General features: G+C 69.0%; 2 protein-coding genes across 2 annotated transcripts; both read right to left on the bottom strand.

Moving 5' to 3' along the window:
• Positions 1–1043: 1043 nt before the first annotated feature.
• Positions 1044–8057, bottom strand: LOC128903198 (probable E3 ubiquitin-protein ligase DTX3). The gene is given in 8 exon segments (XM_054187182.1): positions 1044–1272; positions 3528–3745; positions 5315–5494; positions 5496–5524; positions 5527–5638; positions 5640–6010; positions 6913–6980; positions 7943–8057. Coding segments are annotated over 7 exon segments (999 nt in total). The 5' UTR covers positions 6926–6980; positions 7943–8057; the 3' UTR covers positions 1044–1196.
• A 936-nt stretch (positions 8058–8993) lies between these two features.
• On the bottom strand, positions 8994–13023 carry LOC128903210 (phosphatidylinositol 5-phosphate 4-kinase type-2 gamma-like). The gene is given in 11 exon segments (XM_054187215.1): positions 8994–9165; positions 9579–9682; positions 9761–9896; positions 9898–10014; positions 10595–10708; positions 11554–11592; positions 11701–11847; positions 11934–12074; positions 12170–12266; positions 12383–12480; positions 12702–13023. Coding segments are annotated over 11 exon segments (1368 nt in total). The 5' UTR covers positions 12996–13023; the 3' UTR covers positions 8994–9084.
• Between the last annotated feature and the right edge of the window lie 468 nt (positions 13024–13491).

Consider the following 13491-nt stretch of genomic DNA (forward strand, 5'->3'; position numbering starts at 1 on the left):
GGGGGGGGGGTGTCCCATGGGTGGGGGTCCCCGTGGGGGGGGGACGGGACGGGGTTGGGGGTTCCCAGGGCTGGGGGGGGGGGCGTTTCGGGTCGGAGGCGTCAGCTCTCAGGGCTGCAGGGTCGGGGCGGGGGGGACACGACACTGGTGATGGGAGTCCCATGTCCCCCCCCCCGTCCCCCGAGTGGGGTGGGTGGGGGGCACCCAGGGTCCCCCCCTTCCTGCTGTGGCCCCATCCGGGGTGTAAGAGCCCCGCGGGGCCACCTCGATGTCCCCCATCGTGGGTCCCACCCTGGTGGCCCATCCCAATGGCCCCATCCCAATGGGCCACCTCAGCGCCCCCCCCACACAGTGTGCCCCCCCCCACACACTGCCCCATCGCGGCGTCCCCATCCCAGTGTCCCCAGTCCCAACACCCTCATCCTGCTGTGACAGCCCAGTGTCCCCAGCTCAGGTCACAGCCCAGTGTCCCAGCTCCATGTCCCCATCCCGGCGTCCCATCCCAGCATCCCAGTCCAGAGGCCCATCCTGGTGTCCCCAATCTGATGTCCCCCATCCCAGTGTCCCCATCCAGTGTCCCCAGCCCTGTCCCAATGTCCCCCTCCCAGTGTCCCCATCCTAATGTCCCCATCCCAGTGTCCCCAGCCCTGTCCCAGTGTCCCCATCCCAGTGTCCCCCTCCCAGTGTCCCCAGCCCCATCCCGGTGTCCCCACGGGGTACGGCCCAGCCCACTCCCCCCATCCCAGCCCCCCCCCCAGCCCCTGGTGCCCCCCCCCCCCCCCCCCCCCCCCCGCGCTGTCCCCAGGGGTGGGGGACACCCCCCTGCCCCCCCCACCCGGACACCCCTCGCAGCGTTGCATATTTTTATTGGATCAAAGTTACAGAACTGGGGAGGGGGGGTGCGGGGGGGGGGGGGTAAAAATAAAAAATAAATTAACCCGCTGCCCCCCCCCTTCCCCCCCCCCCCCCATACCCCGTGGGGCACTGACCACCGGGGGGGAGGTGGGGGCAGGGGGCACAGGACCCCCCCCCCCCAGCCTGTCCGTCCATCCTGGGGGGGGCCGCGGGGGGGGGGGTATGTACAGAGTGACGCCGTCTGTGGGGGGGCTGCGTGGCAAACACCCCCCCCCTCACCTATCGGTGGGCCCTGGTGCCCCCCGGGGGGGTGGGGGGTGTCCCGCTGCCCCCCCCCAGGCTCAGTCCTCGGTGATGCCCTTGGCCCGCAGCTCCTCCTGCACCCGGGCGAGGTACGTGGGGTCGGGGTACCCGAACCTGGGAGGGGGGGGGAACAGGTCAGGGTGAGCCCCCCCACAGCTGGGGGCTCCCCCCGGCAGCTCCCCGGCCATGCCAGGGGAAATGCCCCCCCCCAAATTGTCATCCCAGGGTGATGCCCCCCCACCCCCAGGCCCATAGCAGGGGTGATATAACCCCCCCCAGTCCCCCCATAACCTGTCCCTGGGGTGCCCCCCCCCTTGCCAAGGGTGATGCCCCCACGAGTCCCCCATAACCAGTCCCCAGGGTCCCCCCCCCACCTCAGGCCCGTACCAGGGGTGATATAACCCCCCCCAGTCCCCCATAACCTGTCCCTGGGGTGCCCCCCAGCTCCCCCCCATACCAGGGGCGATGCCCCCCCCCACCTCAGGCCCATACCAGGGCTGATATAACCCCCCCCCAGCCCCCCGTAACCTGTCCCCAGGGTCCCCCCCCCACCTCACGCCTGTACCAGGGGTGATATAACCCCCCCCAGTCCCCCATAACCTGTCCCTGGGGTGCCCCCCCCCCTTGCCAAGGGTGATGCCCCCCCGAGTCCCCCATAACCAGTCCCCAGGGTGCCCCCCCCCACCTCAGGCCCGTACCAGGGGTGACATAACCCCCCCCAGTCCCCCATAACCTGTCCCTGGGGTGCCCCCCCAGCTCCCCCCCATACCAGGGGCGATGCCCCCCCCCACCTCAGGCCCATACCAGGGCTGATATAACCCCCCCCCAGCCCCCCGTAACCTGTCCCCAGAGTCCCCCCCCCACCTCACGCCTGTACCAGGGGTGATATAACCCCCCCCAGTCCCCCATAACCTGTCCCTGGGGTGTCCCCCCCCCTTGCCAAGGGTGATGCCCCCCCCGAGTCCCCCATAACCAGTCCCCAGGGTGCCCCCCCCCCACCTCACGCCCGTACCAGGGGTGACATAACCCCCCCCCAGTCCCCCATAACCTGTCCCTGGGGTGCCCCCCAGCTCCCCCCCCATACCAGGGGCAATGCCCCCCCCACCTCAGGCCCATACCAGGGCTGATATAACCCCCCCCAGCCCCCCGTAACCTGTCCCCTGGGGTGCCCCCCCCCCTTGCCAAGGGTGATGCCCCCCCGAGTCCCCCATAACCAGTCCCCAGGGTGCCCCCCCCCACCTCAGGCCCGTACCAGAGGTGACATAACCCCCCCCAGTCCCCCCATAACCTGTCCCTGGGGTGTCCCCCCCCTTGCCAAGGGTGATGCCCCCCCTGAGTCCCCCATAACCAGTCCCCAGGGTCCCCCCCCCACCTCAGGCCCATACCAGGGGTGACATAACCCCCCCCCAGTCCCCCATAACCTGTCCCTGGGGTGCCCCCCAGCTCCCCCCCCATACCAGGGGCGATGCCCCCCCCACCTCAGGCCCATACCAGGGCTGATATAACCCCCCCCCAGCCCCCCCGTAACCTGTCCCCAGGGTCCCCCCCCCACCTCACGCCTGTACCAGGGGTGATAAAACCCCCCCCCAGTCCCCCATAACCTGTCCCTGGGGTGTCCCCCCCCCTTGTCAAGGGTGATGCCCCCCTGAGTCCCCCATAACCAGTCCCCAGGGTGCCCCCCCCCCACCTCAGGCCCGTACCAGGGGTGACATAACCCCCCCCAGTCCCCCATAACCTGTCCCTGGGGTGCCCCCCAGCTCCCCCCCATACCAGGGGCGATGCCCCCCCCACCTCAGGCCCATACCAGGGCTGATATAACCCCCCCCCAGCCCCCCGTAACCTGTCCCCAGGGTCCCCCCCCCCCCACCTCACGCCTGTACCAGGGGTGATATAACCCCCCCCAGTCCCCCATAACCTGTCCCTGGGTGCCCCCCAGCTCCCCCCCATACCAGGGGTGATGCCCCCCCCACCTCAGGCCCATACCAGGGCTGATATAACCCCCCCCCCCCCCGTAACCTGTCCCTGGGGTGCCCCCCCCCTTGCCAAGGGTGATGCCCCCCTGAGTCCCCCATAACCAGTCCCCAGGGTGCCCCCCCCCCACCTCAGGCCCGTACCAGGGGTGACATAACCCCCCCCAGTCCCCCATAACCTGTCCCTGGGGTGCCCCCCCCCTTGCCAAGGGTGATGCCCCCCCGAGTCCCCCATAACCAGTCCCCAGGGTGCCCCCCCCACCTCAGGCCCGTACCAGGGGTGACATAACCCCCCCCCAGTCCCCCATAACCTACCCCCAGGGTGCTCCCCAGCTCCCCCCCCCGCCATTCCCAGGGGTGATGCCCCCCCCCCCCGCCCCCGGGGTGCCCCCCCCGTACAGCTGGGGGCCGCCGGTGCAGTTGGTCTTGTGGTGGATGTCGTTCCAGGTGATGACGTTGGCGCGGCCCGTGGTCATGGAGGTGCCCACGGTGAAGGTGAGGCGCTGGGCGAAGGCCTTGCGGAACAGCCCCAGCACCTTGTTGCCCTCGGGGCAGTCGGGCAAGTAGGCGACGCGGGTGGTGCCGGGGTAACGCACCCCCGGGTTGGGGTGCTCCACCTGCGGGGGGGGGGGGGGGGGGGATATGGCAAAGGGCGTGGGGGGGGGGTCACGGTGGGGCAGGAGGGGATGGGATGGGATGGGGGGATTGGGGTTTGGGGGGGACCCAGGGGGGGACAGTGACACCCAGGGGGGTTTGGGGGCACCCAGGGGTACCCAGCAGCTTTTGGGGGGACCCAGGGGGGGACGGTGACACCCAGGGGGGGACAGTGACACCCAGCAGAGTTTGGGGGTACCAGGGGGGACAGTGACACCCAGGGGTGGGGGGGGTTTGGGGGTTTGGGGGCACCCAGGGGTACCCAGCAGCTTTTGGGAGGATCCAGGGGGGGACAGTGACACCCAGGGGGGTTTTGGGGGGGACCCGGGGGGGACAGTGACACCCAGGGGACCCAGGAGTGCAGGGCTGGGTGGGGGGCACCCAGCAGAGTTTGGGGGTACCCAGGGGGACAGTGACACCCAGGGGTGGGGGGGTTTGGGGGGTTTGGGGGTTTGGGGGCACCCAGGGGTACCCAGCAGCTTTTGGGGGGACCCAGGGGGGGACAGTGACACCCAGCCCAGGGGGGACAGTGACACCCAGGGGGCTTTGGGGGGGACCCAGGGGGGACAGTGACACCCAGGGGACCCAGGAGTGCAGGGCTGGGTGGGGGGCACCCAGCAGAGTTTGGGGGTACCCGGGGGGACAGTGACACCCCAGCTCAGGTGGGACAGTGACACCCAGGGGGGTTTGGGGGCACCCAGGGGGGACAGTGACACCCAGCCCAGGGAGGACAGTGACACCCAGCATGTTTTGGGGGCACCCAGGGGCACCCAGCAGAGTTTGGGGGCACCCAGAGGGGACAGTGATACCCAGCAGGGTTTGGGGGCACTCAGGGGTCCCCAGGAGGGTCTGGGGGGGACACAGGGGGGACAGTGACACCCAGGGGGGGTTTGGGGACACCCAAGGGGTACCAGTGACACCCATCAAGTTTTGGGGTCACCCAAGGGTGCTGGGGCTACCAGGGTGGGGGGACACCCATCGTGTTTTTGGGGGCACTCAGGGAGCCGATGACACCCAGCAGGGTTTGGGGGTGCCCAAGGGGACACCCATCAGGTTTTTGGGGGCACCCAAGGGTGCTGGGGGCACTCGGGGGCACCCAGTGGGGTTTGGGGATGCCCAAGGGGACCAGGGGAGGGGACACCCAAGGGGTACCATTGACACCCACCAAGCCTTGGGGTCACCCAAGGGTGCTGGGGGACACCGCATTGGGGGGGACACCCATTGGGTTTTGGGGGCACCCAGGGGTGCCAGTGACACCCATCAAGTCTTGGGGTCACCCAAGGGTGCTGGGGCCACTGGATTGGGGGTCCACCCATCAGGTTTTGGGGTCACCCAAGGGTGCTGGGGGCCACCGGGTTGGGTCGGGGGGACACCCATCAGGTTTTGGGGTCACCCAAGGGTGCTGGGGCCACTGGATTGGGGGTCCACCCATTGGGTTTTGGGGTCACCCAAGGGTATTGGGGCCACCGGGTTGGGGGGGGGGACACCCATTGGGTTTTGGGGGCGCCCAGAGGGTGCCGGTGCCATCTTACCCCCTGGACGCCGGGCGGGAAGACGTACTGGATGATGATGGTGCCGAACTTCTCGTAGCCGGGCAGGAGGAGGCCGGCGTCGCGGGTGACCAGCATGCGGCCGTTGGGGGGCTGGTTGCCCACCAGTTGCCCGTAGAAGCGGCCGCACATGGGACAGGCCGTTTTCACCTGCAGCGCCCGGGGTGATGCAGTCCTCGCAGAAGGAATGCGGCATTTCTCCAAGGTTTTCATCTTCTGGATCTCCCCCAGGCAGATGGGACATTGCCGCTCGGGTTCTTCATCCCGGGAAGAACCCGCCATCGCTCCCGAACCCCCCCCGCCGCCACGGCCCCCCCGCTGGCCCCCGGCCCCCCAAAGCGGGTCCGCCGGGCTCCAGGACGGCCACGCAGCCCACCAGCTCGCCGTGCCGTTGGTTTTTCTTCTTTAATTCTTTTTCCGTTTCTTTCAATAAAGCTTTGAGGGCTTTGCGGGCCGGGCAGAGCCCCCCGGGGGGGCCGGGGGGGGGCACGCAGAGCTGCAGGACGTAGATGTCGGAGGTTTCGCCGTCCACCATGATGCTGACCTTGGTCTCCTCCTTCAGGCGGGCCAGCTTGGCCGGGCTCTCCTTGGTCAAGAAGTCCCAGACCCGTTTGGAAACCGTCACTTTGTTCTTAGCGGCCCCCCCGCAGGCCGCCATCCTGGAGAGGACAAAGGACACTGCCGGAGGGGGGGGGGGGGGGCACCCCCCAGGGGTCAGAGACTGATGGCGGGGGCACCTGAAGGGTGTCCCCACCCCCACCCCTGGTGGGACACGGGGAGGGGACCTTTGCCCACCCCAAGGTGGCACCTGGAGGATTCAACCTGTGTTTCCCCCCCCCCGCCATGTGTGGTCCCTCCCCCCAGGCTCAAAAATCGAGAGAGCTGAGGGGGGGTCACAGCCCTGCGACCCACGGCAGGGTTGGGGGGGGGCTGGGGAAAGGGGTGCCCCCCCCCAACCTTGGTGGCACCCGGGGAGGGGGACATTTGCCCACCCCAAAGCGGCACCTCCAGGATTCAACCCGTGTCCCTCCCACTGTCCCCCCCCCCCCCGCCCCGGCTCAAAAATTGAGAGACCTGAGGGGGGGTCACAGCCCTGCGACCCACGGCGAGGTTGGAGGGGGCACCCCCTTCTCCAGACCCCCCCCCCCCTTAGTGGGACACATGGAAGGGACATTTGCCCACGCCAAGGTGGCACCTCAAGGATTCAACCTCTGTGTCCCCCCCCCGGCTCAAAAATTGAGCTGAAGGTGGGGGGGGCTCACAGCCCTGCAACCCACGGCGAGGTTGGGGGGGGCACCCCCCTTCCTAAGCCCCCCCCCCTTAGTGGGACACGGGGAGGGGACATTTGCCCACCCCAAGGTGGCACCTCAAGGATTAGTCGCCCCCCCAAGGGGGGGTCACAGCCCTGTGACTCCCAGGGGTGTCACAGCCAGGTTTGGGGCACCCCTTAATTACCCCCCTGCCCCCCCGCCCTCCCCCAGGGGGAGAAGCCAGGAGTGGGAGGACCCCAGGGCGGGTCCCCATTCCCCTGGGGGGTCCCCAGGCCCGGGGGGGGGGGGGGCCGGGGGGGTGTCACCCACCTGGTGAGCCCATGGGGGACAGCAGGAGCCGGAGGTGCCAGCAGATCAGCGGAGCCACAAGCCACAGGCTGGGGGGGGGACGGGGACGACACACACACAGGGGGAGTCACCCAAGGCGGCGGGGGCGGGGGGGGGGCAGCCCCCCCCAAAACAGACCTGACACCCCCCCCAAAAGGATCCCGACCCCCCCTGGGAGACCTTACAATAATAATGGCAGCGTAACCCCCGCCATGTCCCCAGGAGACCCTACAATAACAAACAGGCCCAGTGTGTGCGTGTCCCCCCCCCGGAGAATTTTGGGGGGGGGGGGGTTTACAAGCTCCTCGGCGCCCCCCCAAACCCCTTCAGCACCCCGGGATTGGGGGGGGAGGGGGGGGGGCAGGTTGTTTACCCAACCCTAGATGGAGGGGGGGGGGAGTCCCCACTGCTGGGGACGGGGGTCGGGGGGGGGCAGGGAGCCTCAGAGCAGATGCTGCCCCCCCCCCCGGTAGGGGGTCACACGCCCCCCCCCCCCCCCCACAAGAGCTTCACGGGGGGCTCCGTGCAGGATGGGCGGGGGGGGGGGGCAGGTTGGAGCCCGGGGGGGTCCGGACAGGCTTGGGGACATCTGGGGGGGCAGGATCGGGCCCGGGGGGTCCGGACAGGCCCGGGAACGTCTGGGGGGGGGCAGGATGGGGCCCGGGGGGGCCGGACAGGCCCGGGGACACCTGGGGGGGCAGACTGGGGCCCGGGGGGGGACACAGGGGGGCAGGTTTGGGCCTGGGGGGGAAGATTGGGGCCCGGGGGGATCGGTCCAGGCCCGGGGGGGGAATGTCTCCGGATGGGGACAACGGCCAGGCCCGGGGCGGGGAGAGCCCCGTTACCGGGGTCCTGGATGGGCCGCTCGGTAGAGGCCGGGCCGAGGAGGCCGGTGCAGGCCGGGCCCGGCGGTGCCGGTAACGGGGCAGGGAGGGGCCCCGCGCCCCCCGCTTCCCCCCCAACTCCCCCCACGGACCTTCACGCACACCCCCCCCCCCCTCCCTGGACCCACCATCGCCGGGCGGCCGCAGCATGGCGGGGGCGGGGGCGGCGCGGCCGGACCGGGGCGGCGGCGGTGGCGGCGACGGCGGCGGGGGGGGGAACGGAGCTTGCCCGGAGCTGCCGCGCGTCACGTGACCGCGCGGGGCGGGGCCGCCATGGCAACGGGGCGGGGGACCATGGCAACGGCGCGAGCCCACGGCGGGAGGGGAAGGAGCGCGGAGAGCGTCGCTATGGCAACGGCGCGGGAGGACGGGGAGGGTGGGGCTTGGGGAGCGGGGCTGGGCCATATGGAAGTGGGCGGGGTCACAGGGTAAAGGGGCGGGGTCATATGGGAAAGGGGGCGGAGCCAAGGAGAACGGTGCACGGGCCGAGGGGCTCCGGGGGCGTCCCCGGTAACGCGGAGGAGGCGGAAAGGTTCCGGGTAGGGGGGGCGGTCCGGGGGGGTCCCCGCTAATGGGGCAGAGCCGGGTCCGGTTCAATAATTTATTTCTCAGTACACAGTGGAGGGGGGGAAGAAGATGGGGGGGCCCCCCTGCCCTTGTGGGGGGGCCCCGCTGGTCACGGGAGGGGGACACCCCCTTGTATGGGGGGGGGGGGGGCTGTCTCACCCCCCCAGGGCCCTGCCCCCCCCGCCCTGTCGGGGGTCATATAGGGCTGGGGTCCCCCCCATGGGAACTGGGGTCACCCCTGGGGGCTGTAGTAAAAGAGGGGGGGGCTCTGGTGCCCCCCTCGGGTCCCACATATTGAGGGGGGGGCAAGAAATGCCCCCCCCCCCCCCCCCCGGCCTGGCTCAAAAGGGGGGGGCAGGGCTGCACCCTTCTCCTCGGGGGGGGCCCCTCACCCTGGAGCAAGTAGTGTTTGATTCCCCCCCCAACATTTGGGGGGGGAGGGGGGGGGCAGAAAGGTCCCAGGTCCCCCTGTAGTTGGGGGGGGGGGAGAAGCCCCAAACCACCCCCCCGATGCCCCCCCCCTCAAATAAAGTTAAGGCACTTGAGTAGCAAAGCCCCCTGCTGGGGTGGGGGGAGCTGCTGGGGGGGGGGGGAGGTAAGGGGTGGCTGTGCATGCCGGGGGGGGGGGGCAGCACACCCCGGGGGGGGCGCAGCATACCCCGGGGGGGGGTATTCTTGGTCCGGGGGGGGCCTCCCCCCCTCCCTAGGCGAAGATGTTGGTGATGAAGTCGAGGAAGCGCTTGGCGTATTGCTCGGGATGCACTGTGGAGATCTCTGCTCCTGCCTGGGGGGGGGGGGGGGGGCGTAGGGTCAGACAACCCCCCCTCGGACCCCCCCCAGCACCGCCAGCCCCCCCCCAGCACCACCCACACCCCCCAGGACCCCCAACACCCCCCCTTTCCCCCAACAAGACTGCCCCCCCAAACCTCGCCAGGGACAAGCTCCCCCCCCCCACGTGTGTGTGTGTCCCCATAGAACAGCCCCCCCCAATAAAACAGCCCCCCCCCATTAAAACAGCCCCCCCCATCTCTTCCTTCTTCCACCCCAACAGGGCTCCAACCACCCCACTCCTCCCAAAAATAAGGGGGGGGGAGGAGAGCACCCTGCCAATCGCCCCCACAAATTAAAGGTGGGGGGGGTCACCTGCCAGTCCCCCCCGCCCCCCCTCCCCCCCAATTTTGGGGTGCCCCCCCTTACCCCGTGCTTGACGGTCTTGGCCGCGTGCGCCGCCTTCTTGCGGGCGTCGTACTGGGTGAGGACGTCGATCAGCCCCATGAAATAGACCTCGCGCCGGGGGGCGGCTTGGAGGGGGGGGGGACAAGTTAGGTCTGGGGTGTGCCCCCCACACCCCCTCCCCCCCCCAAAATCACCCCACTCACCTTCGGTGCCGCGGAGGGCGTAGACATCGACGTAGGGGTCGAAGTCGCCGGGGCCGAAGGGGCGGTGGGAGTTGAGGTAGCTGCCGATGCCCTCGGGGGAGGTCCCGTAGGAGCCCACCCCCACCGCGGCCCCCCCCCTCATCGCCCCCCCCTTCTTCTTCCTCCACCTCCTCCTCCTCCTCCTGCTCCGCCCGCCCCACCTCGTGGATCCCCAGCAGCAGGCTGTAGTCCATGATCTTCAGCTGCACCAGGAACTGGGTGGGGGGAAACAGGAGGTCACTTGGGGTGGGGGGACACCAAGGGGTCACCTGGCGTAGGGTCAACCCAGCCAAGGGGTCTCTCGGGGTGGGGGGGCCACCAGGAGGTGACTTGGGCTGGGGGGCACCCAACCAGGGGTTCATTTGGGGTGGAGGGCACCCAACCAAGGGGTCACCCGGGGTAGGGTCAACCCAGCCAAGGGGTCTCTTGGGGTGGGGTCAACCCAACCAGGGGTTCCTTTGGGGTGGGGGGACACCAACGGGTCACCTGGGGCGGGGGGGTTAACCAATCAAGGGGTCACTTGGGGTGGAGGGCACCCAACCAAGGGGTCACCTGGGGTAGGGTCAACCCAACCAGGGGGTCACTTGGGGTGGAGGGCCACGAGGAGGTGACTTGGGGTGGGGGGCACCCAACCAAGGGGTCTCTTGGGGTAGAGCCAACCCAACCAAGGGTTCACCTGGGGTGGGGGCAACCAGGAGATGACTCGGGGGGCCACCCAACCAGGGGGTCACTTGGGGTGGGGGGCACCCACAGAGATGGCCCGGGGCGGGGGGTGCAGCCCCCCGACTCCCCCACCTCCACGTCCCTCTTGAGCTTCTCCATGAAGTCCTTCTGGTCCTCCTCCCCCACGTAAACCTTCTCGTTCTTGTTCAGGAAGTCCATGTCCTTCAGGGTGGGCAGGTCCTTGCCCTGGAAGGTGTGGGGGGGGTACATGTGGGGCAGCCCCCCCAAACCCTCCAACTCAGGGAGGGGCAGCCAGGGAGGCCCAGGGATGAGCCCCCCCACCCCCAGCACGGCCATGCCCACGGTGGGCAACCGGCGTGGGTCTGCGCCAGCACCAGTGCAACCCAGTGCCCCCAGCTCCTCCCAGTGCCCCCCAGTGCAAACCAGCGCCCCCAGCACTGCCCAGTCCAACCCAGCTCCTCCCAGTGCAAACCAGTGCCCCCAGCGCTGCCCAGTCCAACCCAGCTCCTCCCAGTGCAAACCAGCGCCCCCAGCACTGCCCAGTCCAACCCAGCTCCTCCCAGTGCAAACCAGCGCCCCCAGCGCTGCCCAGTCCAACCCAGCTCCTCCCAGTGCAAACCAGTGCCCCCAGCTCCTCCCAGTCCAACCCAGTACCTCCCAAAGCAACCCAGTTCCTCCCAGTCCAACTCAGTGCCCCCCAGTGCAAACTAGTGCCCCCAGTACAACCCACCTCCTCCCAGCTCCTCTCAGTCCAACCCAGTACCTCCCAGAGCCCCTCAGTGCAAACCAGTGCCCCCAGCACTGCCCAGTACGAGCCACCTCCTCCCAGTGCAACCCAGTGCCCCCAGCTCCTCCCAGTCCGACCCAGTACCTCCCAGTGCAAACCAGCGCCCCCAGCACCACCCAGCGCCTCCCAGTGCAACCCGGTGCCCGCAGCACTACCCAGTGCAACCCGGTTCCTCCCAGTGCACACCAGTGCCCTCACTGAGCTGTCATTATTGGGGGGGTGGGGGTAACGAGACCCCCCGCTCAAGCCTGGGGGGATGTCACAGCACCCCCAACCCCGGTACCTTCTCCTTGTCGCTGGCCTCTCGGGACACGAGCGAGCCCTGCAGGGAGGGGGGAGGCAGATGTGAGGCGGGGCAGGGGGGGGGGAGGGGGGGTGGTCCGGGCCCTCTGGGGCAGGGGTGGGAGGTCAGGAGGGCCCCCCCTGTCACCTTCAGGTCGTATTTGCGGTGGACGGGGAGGCGGTGGCTGAACATGTTCCTCATGACGAGCAGGTAGGTCTCCTCGCTCTCCACGCTCACCCGGTACATCCCCAGGAAGCGCGGCAGCAGCGTGCTGCCGTGACACTGCACCACGTACTGGGGACACAGAGGACACGCAGTGACACGTGGGGACAGACGGCGAACCCCATCCCCCTCCCCAGACCCCCTAAACCTCGCCGTACCTGGTGGTAGTGGGACAGGAGCCCGTGGACGTCGGCCACGTCCTCACTCGACAGCTCCTTCACCACCAAGGTGCGGTCGTAGGAGAGGAGGAAGCTCCGGTCGCTGCCTTCCCAGTGCGGGGGGCTCCGCGTCAGCGACACCTTTGGGGTGAAAAAGAAACAAACCACATAAAATTGGGGTCCCCCGAAGTGGGTCACGCACGGACCCCCGCCCCCCTTTGAGGCGTCACCCCCACCTGATAGTCCTGGTCGTCGATGCCGAAGCGCTCGCGGAGGTTGCGGAAGACTTGGGGACAGTATTCCTTGAACTTGAAGTGGCTGGGCAGGTTCTCCCTGAGGATTTTGGGGGGGGAAACGTGAGATTTCGGGCCTCTCCCCCCCCCCCTCCAATTCCCGGCGTGGGACCCCCCCCAACTCGTGTGCGTGTGTGCGTCCCCCCCACCCCTCACCGGTTGAAGAGGTGGTTGTTGACCTTGATTTTGGAGCTGGCTTTGAAGTCGTCGGGCAGCAGCATAACGGGGAGGGGGACCTGGCTCAGCTCGTTGATCTGCGGAGGGACGGACACACAACCCCCCCCCGCCGCCAAAGTCACCCACCCGGTACAACGGCGACAACCGGGGCCCGTGAACCTCCCCCCCTCCCCGACGGTTGGGGGAACCCCACGGAGCGGGGGGGTGCGTTCACGGGCCCCGGTTGTCCCTCAGGCGCGGGGAAGCCCACGCGGGGAACGCGGCCTGTGAGGGCCGCTCCCGGTTCCCGGTCCCTCACCTGGTGGTTGACCCCCCAGGCCAGCACGGCCAGGAGCGGGTCGGCGGCCCGCGGCACCTTCACCCGCTGCGGCACGAACCGCTTCTGCTTCTTCTTCGTCTTGGTACGCGGTGCCGCCAGACCGGGCCCGGTCCCCGGTCCGGTCCCCGTCCCCGCTGCCGCCGCCATGGCCGCCGCTTCCGCCCGCCCGGCCCCGCCGCGGCGCCGGAAGCCGGAAGCCGGCTGCCGGAAGCCGGAAGTCGCCTGCCGGAAGTCGCCTGGGGACGGGCTCCCGACGCGCTCCGAGCCCCACATCGCGGACGGGTGTGATCCCTGTAGGGGACGCGATGGCTATAGGGGACGTGTGTGATCCCTATGGGGGATGTGATGGCTATAGGGGACGTGTGTGATCCCTATAGGGGATATGTGTGATCCCTGTGGGGGACGCGATGCCTATAGGGGACGTGTGTGATCCCTATGGAGGACGCAATGCCTATAGGGGACATGAGTGATCCCTATGGGGGACGCGATGGCTATAGGGGACGTGTGTGATCCCTATGGGGGATGTGATAGCTATAGGGGAATGTGTGTGATGGCTATGGGGGATGTGATGGCTATAGGGGACATGCGTGATCCCTACAGGGGACGTGTGACACCTATAGGGGACAGGTGTGATCCCTATAGGGGTCAGATGTGGCCCCTATAGGGGATGTAATGGCTATAGGGAATGTGTGAGATCCCTATAGGAGACATGTGTGATCCCTTTGGGGGACGCGATGGCTATGGGGGACGTGTGTGATCCCTATAGGGG

Source organism: Rissa tridactyla, assembly GCF_028500815.1.
Source record: "Rissa tridactyla isolate bRisTri1 chromosome 24 unlocalized genomic scaffold, bRisTri1.patW.cur.20221130 SUPER_24_unloc_1, whole genome shotgun sequence".
In the NCBI taxonomy this organism is placed as follows: Eukaryota; Metazoa; Chordata; class Aves; order Charadriiformes; family Laridae; genus Rissa; species Rissa tridactyla.